Genomic DNA, 23,710 nt, shown 5'->3' with positions numbered 1-23,710 from the left:
CCTCCCAATGCTTTGCCTGTTGATTAAACACTAGACATAAGAATGCCTCAAATTTCTGACTTCTGAGTCATCCTCTCATGACTCGAACAGCTTGAAGCCAGCTTCAGCTCCCCAGATCATTAGTGAAAACTCCTTTTGTTTCTAGACTCTCCAAACAACCCATTTCTCTCCAAGCTTAGGTGCTGCTAGTGAACTAGATAATAAATAGTAGCAACAAAATTATCTCCTATATGCATTGCTTAAGTTATTGTAAGAAAAGGAAATGGATACTTTTCGAAGACTGTGAAGGCAAAGCCCAGCTTTCCCTTTTGCAGTGGGAAATCTTTTTGTCCACAAGCAATGCAGACAAGACCATGAGCAAAGACATCTGCTTATGCCAACTTATTTTTGCATGGGGTCCTTCTGACTTCGGTAAGACTCTGTGTGAGACATAGGTTTACAAAAGAGGCTCTATTTTCTGAATTTCCTGAATCAAGAGCCTTGTTTATAAGAACCCTTCCACAAATCCCCCTCTCCAGCTTCCACTTTACAGAGCAAGCTGGATGAAATTGCTTATCTGCACTGCGAGAAGGAGAGTTGAAGTTGATGCTTTGAAAACGTGCAGTGGTATTTCCTTGGAACACAGATATCTTCAGTCTCCAATGCTTTGATGTCTCCTTCAAAAACAAACAGGCTAATGCTATCTCCATTTTCCTGCACTTCTGATGTTTCTCAAAATGCAGCTTGTTTTCTCTAGGGTAACACACAAGGTCTGCCAATCCTAGGAGACCAGCTATGCAGGATAATTACTATACTTCTAATTAGGGAAGCCATACCTGACATACTGTACTATATTCCATTCCGACCATGGCTAGACTGGGAGCCTTTGCTGCACACAACCCACGCCTTCCTCACCCTCCTACTTAGGTTCTGTGGGAAGGAACACAGCCCTAAGGTGGAAGCCCTATGGTCTCTGGTGGGAACGACAAGAACAGCAGGTTAACATGGTGTGCCATGAAGCACACCCCTGTCTCAACAGCCCAGACACGCTCCTTTGCTCCTGTGATAGCTAAAGGATGGTCACAGAAAGCCAAGCTATGAGTTTGTAAGCAACTGTAAAAATTTCTTTTTCAAATGATCAAAACCCAGAAGCATGCAGCAACTGTTCAGAGCTCTTTGCTAACATTTCAAGTCCTCCACTAGCTGTCAGGGCATGACAGAAAGTCCTGCACTGTGCTGGCTCTGCTGCAGGCTTCATGCATGGTGTGGGGCAGGTTCAATAAGAATGAGTTCAACAATAGAGCCTACACTTGGGCACCAGATTCCCTGCCCTTGCATTCAATCCTGCAGTCCATGCTGGAAAGTAAGTGAGGAGACGTAGGTGATGAGATTACAAGATGCTGACTCCAACGCTGGCTGGACCACTCCATGAGACAATCTAATTCACCAACATGACAGACCACTCTTCCAGCAAAAATAGCTGGAATTTTCTGTCCCTTTAGTGAGTTGGACCAGCTTAGCAGTCTGAAGTGCTACAGTGCTGGCACATGGAAGGTGCTGCAGCCATGAGCAAAGGGAGTGAAAGAGGCAGAAGACTGAAGATGGTAAGGAGTAAAAAAAGAGAGGACAGTGAAACATCTTTATATAGGCAGAGGGGTGCCGTCATGCCAGCTCAGCTGCCCGTGAAATAACACATTAGGCACCTCAGAACAGCATTAGAAACAGCTGGCATGCTGAGAGGGAAACTGTAGAAGTTAGCATAGGCTTAACAAAAGGACAAGCCATGAAGGACTTAACCTTGGTCATTGGGGGTCACCTCTGCCCATCTAGGACCCACAGCCTTTGAACCATTCCTGAAATGAGGTGCCTACACATTTGCTCAGATAATGAGTAAGATGCCAGTATTTTCTCTCGGAGGATTTTGTAGGAAGAGAAAGGGTTGGCGATGAGATGCTTCCCATGCTCACAGAGGAGCCTCACTATTACAGTACAGCTGGAAAGAGGCAGAGGTAAGTTGTCATCCATGCTGGCAAGGCTGAGATTTTATCCAGTCTCGTGTCCAACCTAAAACACAGGAGAAAAACCTGGGAGCACGGGCAGGTGACCTGATGCCTTGCTTTCTTCACCCTATCAGGTGGCCACCTGCAAGTCAGGCTCGCTCTTGTGCTCCCTCCTGGGCAAACTTCAACTTTTTTCCTGCAGAGTAGTGCAACACTGCCCAAAAGCCTTCCCACCTGCTCCCCTTACAGCGTGCTGCCATCCCCGCTCCCATGTGAACTGCACCCTCAAATACAACTGGATACATGGGGAAATGAAGCAATGGCCTACATGTGAGGGAGAGGGAGCAACACTACAGAACTTGAGAGGATGTTGGCCTTCTTTGGAAATTTACTACATTAAAAAGCAATTATATAAAAGAGGAAAGGAGGCAAGAAGATTTATAACATGCATCCAACACAGCACCTCTTCCCAAGTACGTTGCCTCCTGCCCAAGCCAGCTCCCAGACCCCCCTAGAGCGCTGTGTTTCCAAACCTGACCCCAACTCTTCGGCTGCATCTTTTTACGTGTTTTACCATTTCCCACCCCGCCAGCACTGCCAGGTCAACCTGGTTACGGCAGAGCGACCCAGACCGAGTTCTCCTGCCTTGCTGCGATCACTCGGAATTAAAACTTCACCTGCACAGACTTTATTGCTGTCAGTGCAGAGCACAGAGTACCCTGCCAAGAACAGAACCCCCGCAGGCTCCCCCCGCGGCAGTCTGTTGGGGTCCTCCCTACACACACACCGCCCGCCCCGCCGCCGCCGCCGCCGCCGCCGCCGCCCCCCTTTCCCCTCAGCGGCCGTTACCGGCCGGGACGCCCGCAACAAGCGACCCACCCGCTCCCCTTTTCGCCACTCTCCCCTCAGGCCCGCCCGCCGGCCGCGCCGCGGATTGACGACTGTGGTCGCCAACCCGAGGCCTCTCCGCTGACCCGTCCCGCCCACTCCCTGCCTGGCTTCGCCAATCCGCTGTGGCGGCGGCGCGGCGTGTGTGGAGGGGCGGGGTAATCTCGCGTGGGTCTGCTGCGGCTGTCGGTGTGCAGTCCCAGGGAAGGGCGGGGCGGCCCCGGGGGTGTGTCCCAGTCCGGCCCCGCCCACCACGCTCCTCCCTCAGGGCACCGGCGTGCGCCCGCCGCTCGCCCCGTTCGGGACGGTGCCTTGCTCGGTTCGGTGGGCGCTGGATGCCGCGCCGGTGAGGACAGCGGAGCTCCGCTGTTGGGGTCATCCTACGGTAAGTGCGCGGGCGGCACCGCGCTGCCAGCGGGGCTCGGGTTCCGCCGCCGGCGTCAACGGTGCGGGGAGCTCCCGGGGCTCCCGCGTCCCTCCGGGGCTCCTGTGGCAGCGGGGCGGGGGGGGGGGGCTCCGGTGAGCTGCCGAGGGGACAGAGGACGGGTGTCGGGTCCCGAGTGTGGGGAGGCCGCGGGGCGGGGGCGGCAACTTCCCCCGCCGGTGGCGGCCCCGGTCGGCTGTGGGGAGCGGTCCCCTCGGGAGCCCGTGGGGACGTTGCGGTTGCAGGCGGCGCTTTGAGCGGAGAGACCCGCGAAGCGCCCGGCTGTGCCCGCCGCCCGGCCAGCGTGGGTGAACGAGCTCTTTCCACCGTGGACGCGAAGGCGCTCGGAAAGGTGTCCGCTGCCGCGGGGCTGCGGGGGGATTTCTTCTCGTGTGCCTCCGTTGGCACGTTAGTGGCTGCAAGAGTAGAGTCACAACTTTGTCGATAAAGGGAGGTCTGAATTTCGGCTGGAGTGCCGTAGCGATTTCCAGTTTCGTTACGTTATCAGGGAACGTTACCGTCCAAGGGGCGGTGAGCGCAGGGCTTAGACCGCGGGTGTCTCCAGGAGCGCGGAGCTGCGGCTGCCGGGGGCACCGGGGATGGGCAGGCACCGGGAGGGAGTGGGGGTCTGGAAGGGGTTTGGAGCCGTGGCAGCTCCATCCCTCGCCGTCGTCGTCTGCCACCGGTGCGTCTCGCCGGTGCTAGAAGATGAGGTGACGCCGGGGGTGCGTTCCCGGGCTGCGGGACGAGAGAGACCTCCGGCATGTCCGCGGGCGGCTGGCCGTGACCCAAGGTGCGCCTGTGCGACAGCAGACGACGCGGGTTTGGGACGCTTCGCAATAGGCGCTTGGTTGGCTGCCACCTGTCGTGCAGGTGCTGAGGGAGGCTGACATGGCCACGGCCCCGGCCGGGCCGTGCAGGACGGCTTGGGGCCAGCGCTGCCCAGCGGGTTGCGGGTCCCTGCCCGCTGTGGCACCTCCGGCAGGGTGAGCTGCGTGGGGCGGGGAGCCGAGCAGCTGGACCTGCTCCGGTGCCCGCCGCCTCCTCCTCGGGGCGGCGAGGGGCTGGATGGAGGCATCCTGCGGGGCTGGTCCGGGTGGTCTGACGGCGGTGACAGTACCCGCAGGGACAGGACGGGGAAGGAGATGAGCGTCCCGGCAGGTATACGTGCGCGGGAGGAGGGGCGGGTGTCAAAACGGGAAAAGTCTCCCTGCTTCGTAGTTTCTCCACCTCTTGGATTCTTTCTTGGTACCGATTTACAGGGAGAGGCTCTTGCCGGGGTTTCTTGTGCTGCCTGTGCTGAGAAACCGTCATCCTCTGCATCGAGAGATGTTTCTTCTGCTGCTCGGCAGTGACGGGCTCTCAGGTTAACTCCCAGGTGGCATTTAAAATGCACATCTGTTTTTTTCCACCACACCAGGAAACTGTAATGCGCTGTCTGAACCTTGTCCCTTCTTCAGAGAACCGCCGTAATGTCCGGGCCTCGACAATAAATACTTGAAAAGTATAGAGCACTTTCTCAGAGAAAATAATGAGGATGTATTTCTAGCACTGGTTATCTCTGGAGTAAGGTTACAAAAGGAAAAACAAAACAACTTTTTTGACGCAGTTTTCCCATTCGTTTGTTTAGCTTTTTATTTATTTCCTGGAAAACTTGGAATGACAACAGAGTGCCTTGACCTCACTCTGTTGTTTATTCCTCCCACCTAATTGTTGTGCACTCTTAATCAAAGTGTTCTGTTTTCAGCACTGGTGATGATGAGAGTCTGTGTAGTAGCCAGTGTTTTGGCTTCAGATGAGGAATGTCAAATCAGAAGAAAATGGAATCCAAAAGGCGGGAGTGGGGGAGTTTTCTTGCAGAGATCACCTTAAGGGGGGGGAAAAAAACAAAGGGGGAGGAGGGGAAACAACAGGAAAAGGGTAATACATGTATAAGCAAAAATAAATCTACAAAATGCTATTGAAGAACATGAGTTGCAGTGATTCTTTTCAGTGGTTTACCAAAAAATACTGTCTGTGCTCTTTGGACAGGTTTTTTTCCCTGGGGATTTTTGTTGTTATTAACTAGATTTTTATATGAATGTGAGAAACTGGGATAAACGCCAGTGATGAATAAATTTGTCACCTTTTTTCCTGAAACAAAAAATCCTAAACCAAACAAACAAATCTGTATTTACATGTGTTTTTCCAATTTAAGTCTTTTTTGATAGCGGAAGTTTTTTGATAGCAGATAAGGGCCATGCAATTTTGGGGGTGGGGTGGGGTGTGTTTTGGGTTTTTTAAATCAAAGCTGATAGTGCTTTAAAGCACTCTTCTGTTCCCAGCACTACAGGTAAAAAGTGTATGAGTCCAGTGATTAACTCTGTATCGGTTAGCTTTTGTAGTAAAGTCATTGCCCTACTGTTCATCCAATGCAAGACAATGTAAATTACTTGCATGCCTACTGTGCTCCAGGGTTACACATCTTCTTTTCTTGCAGAAGGTCCAGTGCTATTGCACTGCTCCTTGATTATCTTGGTGGTCTTTAGCAGTGGTACCTTAATTCCTAGTGTGTGGTTAGTAACTGAGCATGGACAAACGATGGTCTCAGCCCAAAAGAAATCCTCTGACAAGGAGGAGCTGCTACTTGAAGAATGGCAGGAGGAAATAATTTCCTTCTTGTTAAACCATTTCTTATGCTTGCTTTTTCTTTTTTTGCTCTATTTCCTCTTTTTGCAAAATTCGGCATCGCCTCAAAAATGCAGTGTGCTCTGTAAAGCTGTTTGGTTTTTGTTGGTGGTGGTGGGTTTTTTGTTCTGTTTCTATTTTTTTGTGCCGCGTCTCCCTGTTTCCCCATCGCTTTGCTGAGGTTGGTGCCTGGCAGTACTGTGTGCAGTCTCTGAAGCTGCATCTAATCATAAAGACCCTGCTGTTTGTGTTAATTTTGTCAAGGTATTGGCAGATTGGCGTTTTCACACTTGTAATAGAGGCAAGCTGTGTTCCAGACAGCGTTTTATCTATTTTTTCTGAAAGTCCTTCCACTTTATGTAAATCAATACTCCTCTCTGCTCTGAATATGTTGAAGACTAGCTGTACGCTTATGGGGGAAAAAGTTAGAAGCAAACCAATGCAGAAGTTGGCTAGTTGGTCTGAATATTTAGACGGTGATTCAAATGCCATGAGATCAGCAGTGGGCTTTCTCCTTCCTCTGGAGAAGTAAGCCAATTTTTTTTAATTTTTTTTTTACTAGGTTATTATTGGTAGCAGAACTATTCCTGCTCAGAAGAGTTCTTTACATGACATATTGGTAAAACCATGTCTGTTCTTACTTGTCCTGCAACTCCAGGTATTGCTTGTGAAGTTACAATGATGCTTTGCTGCTTTTTTTTTTTTTTTTTTTTTTTAAGAAAAAAGATTTCATAGTCTGATTACTTCTAGAACTCCTACAAGATCTTGGTGAGAGTAGAAAATGAAGAAAGACTTTATTCACAGGTTTTTTGACAACTCTGCAAAATATTTCAGAGGGCTTGGTGATCTGTTCCAATTCAGTCCAGCCTAGTTCAAATATAAAATATAAAAATCAGCAAATATAAAAATACCATCACAGTGGAACAATATCTGAAAAGATAGTCTTCTAGAAGAGTGTCTCTCTGCTGTTGTGCTTAAGGCGAGTATAATAGATCTACTTGGTAGAAATCCTGTTTATAACTTTGGTAGACTTAAAAAAAGGAGTATGTTTCTAGTTGGATAATTAACCGATAGGCTTTTGGGTCATGAGATCTCGCGCATTTGCAGTTGGCACGATGTAGAAAGATGCTTCTCTCCTGAGTTGCTAGTGGAGAGACCAGGTCTTGCTGCTGCTCTCCCTGCACTTCCTAAGCTTCCTGACAGTTACAGTGGCCTGGAAGGAAGCCTCACTCTCCCTTATTTTAAAGACCTTGCTGCAGCATTTTGTCCGTACTTTGCCTCTCCTGTTCCCCATAGGTACAAAAGATGAACAGTCTTTAGTGAAGATTGCACTACTTGGCAGAAGTGCTCCGGGTGAGCACTGGAGCGCCAAACTGAAGCATCTCCTGTTGCTGTCCTTCACATTGAGATACCAGACTGTGGCGTTCTCTTTACCGCACTCCTGGCACTGCGTGTGTATGCTCATGAATAACCTTTCTGTAAGGGTCCATCTCAAAAGGGATGTGCCCATGTGTTTGAGTGCAGGCGAGCTTGCTGTTGCTGAATGGCTATTCAAGCAATTTGCTTCCCTTAATCTTTGCAAGATCTCATGTGATGTCTTGGTCGTCCAGCTGAGAAAACAGAGCTTTGCACTTCTGAGTAGGCTTCCTTTGCAGCTGCTTTATGCAAAGTGTAATGGACACTGAGGCTGGCTCAGGCCTTGTCCCATATTTTGCTGGTTCTTTCTTACGCTTCTGCATTTACCGAGGCCAATCAATACCTTCAGTTGCTACTCACTCAAACTTTAGTTAATGATGTGCTTGATTTATGAAGTATGAGGAAGCCCTATAAGCGATTGGTATTCAATAAACAAGTCCATTAATAGATTATGCAGAAGTAAATAAATTTATTGTAATGAGAAACTTCATGTTGGTAGTCATGCTACTACTTTCACCAATCAATGAAAAGGCAGGATCAGTTGATTCATTGCTGTTCCCATGTTGGCAGGAAAATGTTTGTCCCCCCAGGAAAAAGGCATGCTGAAAAGGAATTGCATACTCTAGCTGCAGACTTTACTGTTTGGGTATTGTTTAAAGCATGTACATCGCTAAGTTTTGCATATGCTTCTGATAAAATAATGTATTTTAAAAGGCTGCATGGTTTTGTGTACAAAAATTCAAAGGCACTTCCCATCACTTGGAAGTGATGGAAAAACATAGTCCCTGTGAGATCCTAATTCATCCCTTTTTGCCTGGAGCCCTTAGTACTCATTGTCTGTTTCTCTCAAAGGGCTCCTGAATTCAGTTTTGATTTAAGGCAAAGATTAAGCCCAGATGATTCATGCTGGGCTGTCCTCACAGGGAGCAAACTGCTGAGGAGCTTTTTTCATCCCGTGGGAGAGCTGGATGGAAGTGTGGCAGCCACCCTGCATGGTCCTGCAGCTGCTGCCCTGCCTTTGCATTTCCGTGTGCTGCAGGAGCATCTCCTTTGGTGCTCTGTCTTCAGCTAAGCCTTTTTCTGCTCCTTGAGGTCTAGTTTGCAGCAGTGAAGTCCAATGTGTGTCCAGAAACGTGTGTTACTTTCACTTGGCTACCAGAGAATGCTGCATCATCCCTGCATAGGAGAGTTGTCCCTCATCTTTGAGCATAAAGACTCGGGCAGCCTACAGACAGAGTAGCATAGCAGCGTGGTCCCAGGTTAGGAATAGCTGTCCTTGGGAATCTTCAGAGAACCCTTCTTCCCAAGCACACTGGCCATGTTGTGAGAGGCGCAGGGCAGAAGAGTTACAAACTCAAGAGCACGTTTCATGTTCTAGCACTCACTCATGCAGCTTGACTTGAGGCAAGAAAACTTCACAGCATGAAGGTGGAGTGTGGGCAGTCATGCCTAACTAAGAGCTTTATCTAATTCTGCCATGAAGACTAATAAAGCATTTTCTTCTCTATTGTTAAAGCTTGGTGTCACCAGGGAGTGCTGCTTGTACAGGAAGAAAAGAAAAAGGAAGTTGGTTGGCATCTAAGACCAATGCTCGGCAATTTCCCCACCTGTCCCATAAGGTGCAGTGTGATGACTAAGTCTGCTAGGGCTCCACAGCATTGGAGTTCTTGGGGGCATCTCCCATTGTACCCTTTGAAAAGGAAAGGTGGGAGCCAGGCCCACATCCCATCCCTGCAAAAGGACTGCACTCAGATCTAACAGGTGTTGCTAGCAGATGCAGAAGGCCTGCTGTGGTTGCATCTCCCACGTCTGTGGACTGAAAGCCAGTTGTCTTCGTTGTCAGTGTTGCACTTGTCCTGTAGCCAAGCTGCATCGGTTCTGGGATCCAGTCCTTCAGAAGACTTCAGCAACGGGCGAGTGTCTCAGTATTCCTCATTCAATAGCTTTGCATAGGGGCTTCCTACTAAGTAGTGCTCAGTGTTTGAAGGCAGGTGTGTATTCTACCTCAAAAGCAGCGTGTGGACACCAAATTCAGTACCTTACTTCCTTATGGCATCTTTGTCCTTGGATGGGTCCTGCTAGTCCTGGAGTGATGTTGAGGCAGATGTGTTTGACAAGTCAACGTACTTCTGGGAATTCACTGCAGGCCATGACCTAGTTGTCCTGGCTGTTGGTTACAGGAGGCATTTTTCACACCTGCTGTAGCCATGGCATAAAGCCGTCTACCTTCAGTCTTGTTTTCTACTCTGACAAGCAATGTTTTTTTCCCCTTCTCCTGATGCATCTTTCCAGAGAAATTTTGATCATCTCAGGGGGCAGTCAAAGGAGGTGGGTGAGGTCTTAAAGTTGCTGGGAAAGACTAATATATATGTCATCATTACATCTTTTACTTGCTCAGGCTCTTTATTACTCTGTTTTGCAGATAGTACTGGTGCTCTACAGTATGCCTCTGAGGGCACAAAATACCTGGTAGGTGAGGGGGGGTTCTCGCTTTTAAGGCCATGTTTCATCAGTGCGAGGCAGCCCAAGTTTGGGTTGTTGCCAAAGGCAGGTTTGTTTCCAGGCGGTTGTCTGTCTGTCTGTCTTGCTGCAGAGCTGCCTTGATTAAAGCTACTTACGCTGATTGTGAAACTGCAGCCTAAAGAGTCGAGTTGTCTTAGGCTCCTAAGACGTTAATAAGATTCTTAACGTTTCTGGACAGTTTTTGATGGGACTCTGTAGGGCCACTCTGGTAAGGTTTCATCGGGAAGATGCTCAGTGCTCATTTTCTGACAGCTGTAGCAAAACCAGCTTTCCCAAGATGTTTTACTGTAATAAACCTTACAAAGCATGTTTCCAGGTGGTTTTGAGAGAAGCACAGAATTACCTGTGTTTTTTTTCTCAATAGAGGAGAACTTTGTTCGGGTTTACTGCTTTGAGTTGGTAGGTGATTGCTCATTTCATCTGTTGCTTTATCCCCTTGAGATGTGGTTGTGCCAGTACCTAGAGGCTGAAATGAGGACTGAGACCCAATTCACAGTGGTCCCATAGACTGATGTGTAAAATTCGGCAGTGCTCATAAGGCTACTTGAACCCACATGCTGTTTGGACGAGACCTGCTTCCAGACAGGCTGGCCGTGGCATGGCCCCAAATTCAGCAGTGGTAAGTCATCCTGGTGCTGTTGCATGTATGGGCTGTGTGAGGTGGTTTAGTTAGCTGTCCCGCTGACATCAGCAGAGAACTTCTTCCTCGTGCCTTGGAGGGCTCTGCCAATCTCATCCCTCTTGCTGGGGCAAACCTCAGCCGTTCCTGCTTTTACTGAGCAAATGCTGAGGTTCTGCTCCGGTGCTGGGAGGCAGCTCGAGGGGCAATGGAGAGAGGAGGGTAAGATTAGGGGTTTTCTTAATGAGTTTTTATGGCCGTGTTTGACCTGTTTAATCAGAGGAGTCTTGAAATTAATGACAAGCGTGTTTTCCAAAGCTCCGCTGCACGTGTGTTTAGGTAAAATAAACAGTGCTAAATAAGCTGTGCTATCACTCTGGGCACTAATAAGCCTCCTGACTGATACCAGAAGAATACAAATAAATAGCGCCTTTGACCGTTTCATTGATAGACTGCCGGGCCTTTGACCAAGCAATTACATCTCAAAATGCACTTCTCTGGGAGTTAAAACATGAAGTGATGTATTTCTAAAAAAAACCCAACAAACCACCAACCAAAACCACCAAACAACAAAACTAAACAACCTGTAGGGTGTCCCAGAGGCTGCTGATTGACTTCAGCTTTTATTAATTCATCTGTAGGGCATTTGCTGGAGCTTTTGGGGTTTAATTGAGGTTAAGAGGTTGGAATCTGTGGTAAACAAAAGAATGGCATATGGGCAGTCTGAAATTGTGTATGTTTAAGTAAGAACATTCCTTCTGGCCACTTGTTTTCATTTGGCCGTTACTCTTGGCTCACAACTTTTCTTTTTTTTTCTTTTTTTTTTTTTTAAAAAAAAGGTGTAAACATGCAGTGCTAGCAAGTTAATGATTAATTATGTTTTATCACATTCTAACATACCTCTAAAGAGAAGCTGAGCTGGGCTTGTGTTTGAACTCCCCCTTCAGATTAAGGACATTTCTTCCTTAACCTCTTACCTGCTGTGGCGGGATCAACAAAGCTCATTTGTTTTAAAATTTAAACCCCCTTCTCCCTGTCCTTTCTTGCTTCCTTGCTCCTGGGGTGCACACTTGTTCTCTTAAAAATTCAATGGACAAAGCAGGTGTGAGACCAGAGGAAAAGCTTTCCAGAAGCTTTGTTTTATAGAGGTGATGGGGAAGTGGGATTCAGTTTCTTCAGTTGTCCACAGAAAACTGTGTGCACGTGTTTTTACAGTCACTTCTTTGTCTTATTTTCAATTCTGTTATGAGCCACGTGAGCATCTTCGTTGCATGTGATCTCCCCTTGCGAGTGGCAATGTGTACCGGCCGGTGTGGCGGTTTGACAATTAAGACAAACTTCCTTATGTTGGAAAGCATGAGCTCATACTCCAAGGTCTTTATGCTGTTGATAAAGTTTATGGCGCATATGACATCAGCTGGCAATAATAGTGGTGACCTGTTGCCCTCGAGTCATTCTGTAGACATCTGTAATTTATATACAGCTGCTAGTAGTGTGTAGCCTGGAGCATAAGAGAGCTCATCAGTATAATTATATCGATAAGAGAGTAAGTCAGAGTTTTTCTCTTAATAGTTCATTTAATAGGAGCTTTCACCTGTCCTGGGAAGTCAAATATGTCTTTCCTGCTGCTTATAATTTAGAGCAATCTTCTTTTTAAAGCTCCTAGTTTTTGTTTAATTATTATTACTTTTTCAAAATCAGAATTTAATAGCCTTTAATAACCCTCTCTTTTCATTAATACAATAAATGCAATTTTTGTGTACTTCTGTCTCATAAGAGAGGCTCTACATAAAGAACTTGCATCAAAAAATGCTTTATTAAGAACCATTGTATATGCTGGCATAGGGAGGGAGGTGCATGAAGCAGCTTTTGTACTTGCAAAAATACACTTAGATCTTTCTCTTGTATTTGATTTTAAAAAAGATTGAGCACAGAATTGAAGGGAGAGAGGCTAATCCAAGCTCTTTTTTCTGTACTGTACTTTGCTTTCCCATGACAGTTTGCTTTTCCCATCTCCTACCCAATAGTTTGATTCCACCATATTTTCCCCTGAAACAGGACAAACAAAATTTTAAATACTAAATCCTTTTAAAACTTATAGGTAGTGCACGTGTACATACATATATATGTATGTATGTTGTGTGTTAGCATAAAATGACTGACTTCCTTGCTGCTTATGATCCCTCATCCTTGAATCTGTTTTGGAGGATGAAGGAAAAGCCCTTGCCATCCCTTCACAGCTTGTCTCCCGAAGGCAGGCTGTGCCACCAGTGGTGAGCAGGTGGTAGGAGAGGGCAGCACTGGTGGAGCTGGTCCATTTGGCTGCCCTTGCTGGAGTACTGTCCGTCCCCAGGGGATGGGGTCTTTGTGGGCAGGCGTCAGCCGGCAGCACCTCTGTTGCTGCACTGGTGATGGGTGTCCAGGTGCTGCTCACCGAAGGGAGTCATACCGGGGTGACTTTGGGGCAGCCAGGGTTTGTTGGCTCACATCAGATCTTGTGCGGGGACGGAGCAGACCCCGTAACCAGTTGGTATCATGCTGGTTCAGGTCTCTGCCAGTGTTCATCCCTAACCTGCCCTCAAGGAGCCTTTCCCCTTCCATCCAGATTTGTCAGGTGCCATGGGATGCTTCCTTGCCTTGGAGAGTGTCGGAGCAGAAGGTTGTAAATAAAATGTCACAAATTGCTGAGCAAACTGTGTCTAACCTAGCTATAACGTGAAGATGATGTTGGCTACTGTGCTTTTGGGTGCAAATTGAATTTCTGTTTCTTATTTCTGTTATTATCGTACCTTCAGCTCTGAGACGCTCATGCAGCTTGGGCTCAGCCCTCGGGAGGAGGCTGGCAGTGCTTGTCTCACAAAAAGTACGAAACGGCAGCTCAGCCTTGCGAATTTATGTGTTTCCATCTCCTGCTTTGAGTGGAGATGTAGAGGATTTGGGTTCAGCAGTTCCCCAGGGACTAGGAGCAGGGAGAGGGGAAGGGCAGCTTGGAAGACTGCTGCACTGACACGTGCCTGCTGATGGCTCGCTGATACCTCTGCTTTGGGCAGGAGCGAGGTACCCAGTTGAAGGATGGGGTGCTCTCTCTCCCTTGTGGGCATTTTCAGGAAACAGTCCATGGTGTCATCTGCCTTATCACTTATGTACATCTCAAAACCTCAAGTCTGGTTTGTTAGTCTAAGGAGACTCGATTGCTTTATGCCACTCTCCTGGGACTCACAGGCTATTTAAAGGTTGACTCTGCCCGCTTTGTGCTGCGATGCCGGTGGAAATATTGACCGTGGTGCTGTAAAATGGTTGAGTTTGTTGGTTTTTTTTAAAACAGTAAGGAGGAAAACATCCTATCAAACACGTGCTGTGGGCTGCTCCCAGCACCAGCAGGAGTGTAGCACTGATGCTCTCACCTTCTCAGCAGGTGCGTGGGATGAAGGGAGCCTGACGTCCGCCCAGAGAGGAGACCCTGGTCCCCGTGGAGCTGCCCACCATGAGCAGGGTGCTGCTGGCCGGCAGGATGCAGCCGGAGAGCCGGAGTGTCTGCGTCTTCCTGCCCACCCGGGAGCAGCTCAGCCTCGCTGTTGGGGTGAGTGGCCAGGAGGGAGGCCGGGAGGTCGCAGCGCCGTGGCTGTTGCTGCGGTTCAGTTTTGTTAGCTCCCATTGTTCTCCTAAAAGCCTGGTGCCGGTCTGCTGACCGAAAGGCTATTAGCCAGCTTAGGGTAATTGGTGCTCCATTTTCTAATTGGGCGGCTTCAACTCGTTTGCAGAGTTCCTTAAAAGTCCCGGTTGTGTTTTTGGATGGGGGGTCTCCTCTGCTCTTTTTCTGTTGTTATTCCTTTTTTTATTCTTTTTCAGTGTTTTTGCCCCTAATGTAATCTAGCAACTTTTTATTAAAATTAAACCTGATTATATAACCTGATGATATTAAAACTAAACCTTGATGATTTAGCGAGTATGCCCAACACATGACCATTTCTCTGGTGTTTTAGCTATTTCTGGTTTAGATAGTCTGCAGATCCCTTCAAAGACTCTAAGGCACAGTAAACAACCACTGAGGGTTTTTCTCCCTCCTTTGAGTACTTGTATACCAAAAAAAAATAGAGGTAAGTCGCTTTGTTTCTTTGATCGCCGCTTCAAATGCCTAAGTGTGCGTGCACGAGTGACAGCAGAGCCAGGTTAGCTGGCAGCCCGGCACGGCACGGTGTCCACCACGGCGCGGTGCCTCTTTGTGCAATGCCGGCTGCTCCTTGAACTTGTGAGAAACTGAGCTGACAGAGGCACTTCGTGTTCAGGCGACAAGTGAGCCTCAAAGATAAGTGCTCTCTTGTGAGCGTGTGCATGCACTCATGTGTGGGCTCAGGAGGTTTTGCTTTGTTTTGGGGGTGTTTTGGGGTTGTTTTGTTTTGTTTGTTTTTTTTCTCTTCCATCTGGGAAGGGGAGAAGACAGTTGAGATGAACTATTATTTTTAAGCACTTGGTTGAAACAGTGGCTTTGGAAAGTATGCATGCTAATCTTCAAAATCCATGTAGGCATTTTCCTACCTGCTGTGCGTAAGTGTGGCATCGTTAACTGAAACAGCCACAAGGGCTGGATGGAACAGGGCTTTAACAGCAAAATCTAGGGTGCTCTGCTTCTAGGTCACAGGTTCAAACCCAGCCCATCTACCGCCCCAGAAGGCTTTTGCAATCTGCTGGCTTTTGTGCAAGCCACAAAAAAGATCATTTAATTAAGTTCTTGAGGGCAGGCGTGCAGGCCGGGGTAATGGTCTGTTGCGACTCACCCTATATCTCACCTTTTTATAGCTTTTATCAGAGAGGCTAAAGATCCGAGATAGCAGAGCCCTCCTTGCCCCCAGGAAGGTGTGGACTGGCGTGCAGGAGGGCTGCATGCTGGCAGGGCTGATGCCGTTGCCACTCTTCACTGTACCCGGTGCCTGAGCTGGGCAAGTGGCCGTTCCTCCAATGCTGGGTCATGCTCCACCGTATTAAGTTTAGGCAGCACTTAGACCATATGGTAAATCCTGGATACCTGCAGTTTGTCATCCCTGGAGCAGGGGTGTCCTCCTCCACAGGGCTGGAGGCATGAACGGCCTCAGCCATCACCGTTTGGTTTGGCTTGGTGTGAGGTGAGCGCTGGCTGAACAAGGTGAGCTTTCTGGTTTTGCTCCTCCAGCTTTGGCCCCGGTACACAGCTCCCCTCAGGTATGGGGGAGTGAGGTTTCCCAGGGAGCTGGGCGGTGGGGCATGGGGGCTCCTGGGTGCCTGGATGGGATGAGCCCTTGCCTGCAGCTAGCTGTTTGGGCAGGGGTGTGTGCGCTTACCTGGGCAGGCAGCAATAACTATAACCTGTATTTAAAACATTACCATGAGATGCTCCAGGCTACTGCAGCTTAATAAGCCTAAGAAGTGGTCTTTCGTGTTGAGCACTGGCAGGGACGGAGGGAAGGTGCCGTGTTTCCCCCCGTTCCTGCCTGCTGCCTCTCCAAAGAGTCAGGGCGCCTTGAGCATCACTGACTGGTCCTGCAGAGGGGATCTTGCCATGGCACCCCTCGGTAGCCCTTTTAAAGACACTTTCCCTCCTTGCTTCTGCTGTCCCTTTCTATGGTGGCTGGGAAGTTGGGAAAGTATGTATGTGGAGATGCCTGCGTGTGAAAGGGAATAGCTGCCTGGGCTAAAACATGAGTCCTCAACGCACGGTTGTCCTAATTGCATAGAGAGTGAAACATGACCTGTTACAGCTGGGCAAGTCACCAAACCCAGCTTTTCATTTGGCTTCTGTCTTTACCACAACACCTCTTCAAAACAACAACAAAAATTAAGATTTTGCAGCTGGAGAGAGATTTTTTTTTTTTAAAGGAACATCAAGGCAATTTTCCAGTGATGTTGGTAGATCCCAAATTTAATTAGCGCAACCACAGATGATACTGTGTGCATTTATTAGAATAATAATGCCACTACTTAAGATTTCCAAAGCCTTTTAACTTCTTCAGTGTGGAATGCAAATACTAAACAAGCTTGCAGCTCAGTGAGGTAGGTAGGAATCATTATCCTTCCAGCAGAATAAATTATAGATCCTTCCTGTGATAAGCAGAGTGTTTATGCAGGTAATTCCTTTCTCCCCACTCCCATATAAATTCCACCCTTCCAGATAAGAGTTTACCTATATGTGTTTTATGTGGTCACGTGTAGATTGCAGCCTACTCTTTAAAATGGATTTGTCTTATGCCCTTTATAGATAGTGCTGTTGAAGAGAGAAGAGCAGGAGCCATTTTAAAGTCTCTTCCCCCCATAATTGAGTATCTCTTAATTAACTTTGGTGTCCACCTTTCTGGATGTATAGACAAATTTGAGGGGATGGTGAGGAGGAAAACTGTTTTCTCGGGACCAGCTGTGAACACGAGGAGAAGCAGAACAGTGAGAACTAGTGGGTGCTGCAGCTCACCAGCCATCCTGAGGAAGGGGAGGCGAAGTGGGAGGTTTCTGCTGGGGAGGATGGACATGAGAGCACAGAGCAAAGCAGCCTGCCTTGCTCCAGGCAGCCCCAGTGCGGAGATGGAGTGTGGGCACTGGGGAGCTTAAGCAGGCTGTGAGTGAGAATGGTGCAACTAAGAATTCTGTCAGTTGCACCAAAGATCTTGGAGTGCTATCCAGTTTGTTCAGTGTTGTTTGCCAGCGTTGTGGCTTATCTCCCTGATAGTTTTGAACCTGTTGATCAATATCAACTAATTTTTATGACTGGATTTCTGAAAATTTTCTGGGGTGGTCGCAGCTGAATAAAGGAGAGAGACCTATGCTAGCAAAGGTCTGGCTGCCAACGAAGGGAGCAGGGCAGGCAGCCACCCTATCTGCATTTGGGTAGTTCAGAAGCAGCTGCAGCAGATGTTGCTCCTTGCCTAGCTGCTGGAAAAATGGTGTGAGTGTGAGCAGAAATTTCTGGAGGGGAAGAAGTCTAGTTGAGGTCCTGTGTGTTGGTGAATGGCAAGCATAGGTCTAAAGTCTTTCAGTTGCTCTGTGAGCAGGAGAGATGATGTTTTAAGGTATACGGACCAAGACAAATAGAGATAGGTAACCAATAAATGTGAATATTTGCACACAGAATGACTCTGGAGTAGCATTTACCTTCTGTAAACTTGCACTCGACTTCACTTTGGACTAAGTTTCACGTGTAAAGAAGCCCTGAGTTTGGCATGGGGCAAAGCTGAGTATCAGTGGAAGGAATGATTCATGGCGTGTCTGGGATGGAGCTTGGCACAGGAACCATGCGCAAAGGGAGGAAAAGTAAGAAGAGCAGCACACAGATAAAAAATGCAAAGGGAAATGTTGGTCTCTGAGCAGAGGGGAAGGCAGGAGGAAGGAACAGCGATTGCAAGTGTAATCCGTGTTGTGTAGCCTTGAAGGCTGGGAGTAAAACTTGGTACAGAACGAAAGTGCCAAAAGGAGAATGGACAAGGTGGTAGCTCACATACCTGCTGTGCAAGAAATCTGATTAAATCACCGCTGTAGAGCTGAGTGTCACAAAACATTGCTCAGTTCCCTAGAACTAAGTATCTTAAAGCAGGTTTTTCATCCCTTAGGTGTGAAAGCATGCCACTTACAAAATTCATCTAATTCTATAGCTTTTACATAGTCCTGTGCTGCCAGTGACTCTTGTATGCACATAGCCCTTCTGGCTAGGGATAGGTCACCTCATCCTTAGTGAGTCCTTCCCAGGCAGGAGAACATGCTCGGAGAAAGGAGGCAGATCTGTGCCCAACTTTCCCTTCCAACTGCATGTTCTTAGCGGGTGAGCAAATACTGCATTTAGGTGTGAGACTCTAAGGATGCAGTCTGACATGGAGGCCCATGATAAGACACAGATGTGGTTTGGGTCTTACTAGAACTGTGCACTACCTCCTCCCCTCCCAAAGCACCTATATGCACACGTGTGTGTATTAGTGTAGCCCAGGTTTCAAAGGTCCCAATAAAGCAGCAGTGAGTGGCTGGCTAGTGATGCCTTGTCAAGTAGAAGAAAATGAGTACTTAAATGACTTCCAGTTTCCCATTATCCATGTCTAATGACATGGTACATCCTAGAGCAGGGAGGGGAGGACAGCCTGTTTCTGGGGAGTGTGGCACACCTGCACTAAAAGGGTTTGAAGAATTCTGGTGGTGATTAGTTTGTAGGAGAGTTCAGTAGTTGATTTCTCCCCTGTAATCTTTGCTGCTGTGAAGGTAGAACTGCACAGTCCCCCCTCAGGAAGGCTGCTTCTGCTGCTGTTAATCTGCATTGTCCAGCAGTGGCATAACAAAATTCAGAGGTTCTGGCCCATTTTGCAGCTGCAGCTGATAGTACCCAGGGTTGAGCTGAGCTTGTCTGTGGTGGTGGTCTGCTCTCCCCACCTGCCCTTGCTCAAAAGTCCTTCCTCTATGCCTCTCAGGGTTGGGGGCTTGTGGGGTTTTGTGCCTGTGGCTGGCTGGCTGTGCTCCTGGGGTGGTGTGATGGGGCAGGGGGAAGCGAGGCTATAGGTGGGAGGACATTTAGCGGGTGAATTTTCCGATCATAGTACACATCCAGGTCTGGACGTGCAAGTAGCCAGGATAGCGCTTTTGCTGGGGGAGCCAGTGCTCTCTCCCAGCAGCCCTGCTAGAACAGCGCACTCGGTAGCCGTGCCGCAGTGCCATGGCGCGCTCTTACCCTGTGCCATGCTTGCAAGTGCTACTCAGCCTCTCGTCCCCTGTGGGAGCGAATGCCCATATCTCGGCTTTCCCACCACTTCCTCAGTGTGTGCCCAGCCTTATGGGCGGCAAGGCTACTGGAAGGTCTCGGTGTGGCATGGAAATGGGCAAGAGCTTATAGGCCATTGGTGACAGCTTCAGGAGATGAAGATGTTAATTGCTGTGTGAGAGAAGTCAGCGGGGGACAGAAAAGGCTTTTCTGTGCGGGATACAGAGCAACCTCATCTCTAACCCAGGAGCTATTTCTGCTCAAACCATGCAATCTTGGGTTTGCTTGTGTACTTCTGGTTTTAGTTCTCCTGAATGAAAGTTTGTTTGTTTGTTTTTTCTCTTAACCTCTTAAAAAAAAATTCTGCAAGAGAATAGTAGTATTTTCATTTTTGTGATTACAAACATGCTTTCTGTAAGAGCACCTATAAATAGCCTGGTAGGTACTGCACAAAACTAGGGCTCCTGCACTGCTCCAAATTCTTATACAAAGATGCCAATAGGTAGGAAACTTTAAATTCGTGTCTTACTGAGCTGAGCCACTTGGCACTGTGAAGAAGGGAGAATGACTTGTTGATTGTTATTCTGTGATAATAGCAATAATAATACTGAAAACAAAGCTTGTTCTGTGGGGTTTGTTTGTTTTGTTTTTTTTTCTGTGGTACCCAAAAATGTATTGGCCGATATGAAGAAGAATTGCTCCATCCAGGTGTGTGAGCCATCTGTAATGTTGGATTGGTTGTTTCTTTCAGGTCAAAGCCACTGGACAGGAGCTCTTTCAGCAAGTTTGTGATTTAGTGAAGATTAAAGAGCCTCACTTCTTTGGCCTCAGCATTGTTAAAAGTAAGCAAACTCAATGCATGGAGCAAATGACTTGGCAAACGTCCACAGACCTGCTTGTGTATTTACAGTGTGTGCATATATACACAGCGGCCGTGCCTGCGGGGAATTTGATTGTTAATAAGGTCACAAAGTATGTAGATTATGCACAGGCTTCTCAGAGCTCTTTTGATCTTTGGTATGTGGGCAGACAAATTGGGAGAAGGGGGAGCTTTTGTTCTTCTTTGTTCTTACATTCCACCTCTTTGTGGGGTTTTCTTTCTCTCCTGTAGCCAAGTTGCTAGCCAACATATTTGTCACTGAATTCAAAACTGTCAGTAGTTGAACAGGAGGTGCGTTTTAAAAGGACTTTGGGGGTGAAAGTGTTACTTATCTTCTGAAGTCACATGTGAAGAATGTGGCACCAGGGGGGAGGAAACTCAAATAGTTTGAGGGGACCAAATGTGTGTGTGTGTGACATTGGGTTTTGAAATATTGCATAGGAAATACGAAACTTATGAGTCTGTGGGTTAAGGTCCAGTCTGCTTGGTCCTATGGCTTAGTACTGACCAGGGAACAGTGCAAGATGATGGCTTAAAGGAGCAAACTGATATGAGATATTACATTTCTAGGATGGAGTGTGCATTGGCACCCCCCCCCCATGACACTTAGTAATTAGAAATGGATCTGTTGTTCTCCTTATCCTGCCTCCCCACATTTTGAAAAATGTGGAAAGGACTTTTCTTTCCTCCAAAATTTTTCTCCAGTGTGGTGGTGTTTACTACTGCAACTCTAGACATTGTTTCACTGAAATGAGAGTAGTCTTTTATGAGTCCTTCTAAATAATGTTTCTTTTGTCTCCTTATGAGTGTGTGGGATAAAATAGTTTCTTTTAAGTTTGTCTCCTATCCTTTCTGCTTTCATTTCGAAGAACTTTTGCTTTTTTTGAGCGCAGCACTCAAACTAAGACCAGCATAGCTGTTTATCTCCATAACGTTTGTAGAGTCTCCAAGAGATTCCATCAATGTAACTAAACCGGTAGCTAACAAGTATATCTGTGTGTTTAAACCAGCACAGGTTTTTTATGTGAGGAAGACCTGAATGCTCTTAACCTTTTCCACAAATTGACTGTGTTCCTGTGAGTTGCCTCCTTTGCCACCTTTTTATAACACTAGTTTTTGCCTATTCCACTTGCAAGCTGTCTTGGGTGAAATTGGAGCTCCTGTCCTCCCCTGGAAGACAGGGCACTTTCATTCCCATTTTCTTTGAATTAGGTGCTTTTCTCCTGTTCTCCTTGTGTTTCTTTTGCTTTCTTTCCCCTTCATATCTTTCTTGTTTCATATTTTCTGTACCCTGCTTTTTCCTTCCCTCCCACCTTTTGCACGGAGCAGTTTTCCTTCACCCTGTCGAGCCAAGGGCTCTGGCCCCAAAACACCCTGTTGTGGCAGATGCCTTTCAGCCTGTTGGAAATGCAGTATAACTATCCCAACCCAAAGAGCATAATAAAGCTGGCCTGACTAGACCTTAAAGTCTATTGCCCTTAGCTTTAAACATAAATAATCTTATTCTCGCTTTATGAAAGTGTTCTTCCTTTTTAGAGCAGCTAATTCTTCGCAAAGCTCTTAGAAAAATGTCAAGGAAAAGAGTTACAGCAGTCTGAATTAACCTCTCTTTTTTGTTGTTTTTGGTTTTTTGTTTTGTTTTCATGACTATTCCTCACTCCTGCTTGCTGTAGCTCAGTTTGTAAAGCTGCTTAACTGAAGGCTCCTCATGCTCATGCCAGCTCCTCCTGACAGCCATCTCCCTCTGCCACCCAGGCAGGTGCCAGGATTTTGGATATGGAGATTTATTTTTGTTTGTGCCTCTGTTTAAGAAATGGTTGGGGCTGGATAACAGAAAAGTGTCAGCAGTTTGTTTCTCAGCCTAAATGGCCGTAGCCACCAGGAAGGCTGCAGCCTGCTCTGGAGAGGGAGCAAACCTGGTCTGTTATTGCTTCCTCTGGTCCCTACCTTTAGTCTGTGAAAGTCCAGTAGGCTGCTGACCAGACCCCTGTGGGTAGGTTTTAGGGTTTTCTTTATTTTGTTTTTAAAATAGCTCCAGGTTTATTACTGTAGAGCTGTAGCAGAGGAAATCTCTTGTTTTCTGTTCCCCAACTTGATTTTCCCCCCACCTTGTTTTGGCCAACAGGCTGGTGATCATCTCCCTTGCTGCCAGTGGCGAGGTCTTGGTTCTATTGCAAACGTAGCACTCTCCATCTCTGGCATTTGGAAGTAGCCTTTAAGGCATTGCCTGCTTTTTAGGGACTTCTGATTTCACGGCAAGCTATCCCCTCAAGAAAGGGAAGCAGTCCAGTCAGGTTGTGGTGAGGCCTGGGTAAGTTTTGCATTGCCCAGGGTTGTCTTGTGGGTACTGAAGTCAACTGCCTTGGCCGGGCAGCAAGTCAGTGTACGTCCTGCAGAGGCTGCGCAGGGAAGGCACGGGGCTGGTCTGTCAGGCAGGGGCAGGTTAGATGTCTGAAAACTGGAGAGGAAGCCTTTGTGTTTCAGATCAAAGTATTCCTCTTCTGCATCATGCTTTCACCTCTCTGTGCTGCAGCTCTAAGATGCCATTTTTTTAAGAAACAACTGCCCCATTTTTAATAAGGGTATATTTTCCAGTTTCTTAATGTGCATTTATTTTTGGCAGTCTGATGCTGCCACATGCAAAACAAGGCATTCTAATCCACCTGCATCTATTACCTTGCTGCTAATATGTCAACAAAACCCTGACTGTCAGCAGCGGCAAGAGAATGAAAATTAAAGGATTTCTCCAGAACTGTAACCAATCACACTGGATGGATTATCTGGATTAGGAGCCCATTTGACCTGCAGACATTGTACAGATACACTAATGCTCAGTTGGTCTCATCGTAAGTATGTGTGTGAGGGGGAGAGGGTGGTGTCCTTAATCGTAAACAGAAGTTTAACCCCTAAGTGTAGCTAAAATGAAAACAGCACCACAAAGCACCATGCAAACTGCAAACCATGAATGCTGTGAGATCTAAGCTGTAGGTCTTGGAGCATGTCTTCCAGCATTCCTTGCTTAAATTGGTTGCCTTCACTTCTGACTCTTACAGATGCTGAGGGCAAGCTTCAGGATTTAAGGTAACAACAGTGGTGATAGGACAGAATTTTTCACCCCTTCTGCTCTTGAGCTTTTTTTTGTTCTCAAGATGAAAACCACTTCAACTGTATTTGGGGCTGGGGGCGGGGGGAAGCTTGCATCTTTAAGAACCTGATAACTTTGAAAATTGAGTTCAGGAGTGTGTATTAATGGGAGGCCACACCAGCACACCTGGGACATGTTGCTCTTCTAGTTTTTTCACAGATCATCGAGCAGGCCATACCTTGTGTGCTGCTGCTGCTGAAGTGCTTTTTTCCTTGTAATTTGCTCAGTGAAAGACCCTATAACCCTGCCAGCTTCAAGCTGGCTCCACAGACTTCAGCAGCTGGGTCTTACATTGCAGCTCCTCCTGCAGGGTCAACCTTATCTAGTGCCCTGCGGGAGGTTTCCCTCTTGTTATCGGGACACAATTCAGTCTTCTAAACCAAACCCGATTGTCAGCAGACAAAGAACAGCCAGGTCTCCTTTGTTGTTATAACCCGGATCCTTTCGATCCTGAATCTTGGGCTTCTTTCT

The 23,710-nt window shown here is 47.4% G+C and overlaps 1 protein-coding gene across 2 annotated transcripts in view; it reads left to right on the top strand.

The window, feature by feature from the left end:
• The first annotated feature begins 3,113 nt into the window (after positions 1 to 3,113).
• The window catches only part of FRMD1 (FERM domain containing 1), a 44,394-nt gene continuing 23,797 nt past the window's right edge, over positions 3,114 to 23,710 (top strand). For both annotated transcript variants that reach the window (XM_075748606.1, XM_075748607.1), the window contains exons 1-3: positions 3,114 to 3,252; positions 13,932 to 14,096; positions 19,966 to 20,056. In XM_075748606.1, the coding sequence (XP_075604721.1) occupies positions 14,001 to 14,096; positions 19,966 to 20,056 (187 nt within the window). In that variant the 5' untranslated portion in view covers positions 3,114 to 3,252; positions 13,932 to 14,000. The remainder of the gene's footprint in view (positions 3,253 to 13,931; positions 14,097 to 19,965; positions 20,057 to 23,710) is intronic.

This window comes from Balearica regulorum, chromosome 3, assembly GCF_011004875.1.
Source record: "Balearica regulorum gibbericeps isolate bBalReg1 chromosome 3, bBalReg1.pri, whole genome shotgun sequence".
NCBI lineage: Eukaryota > Metazoa > Chordata > Aves > Gruiformes > Gruidae > Balearica > Balearica regulorum.
Note: the sequence above shows the minus strand (reverse complement) of the source record. Positions and strands in the feature narration are given on the sequence as shown.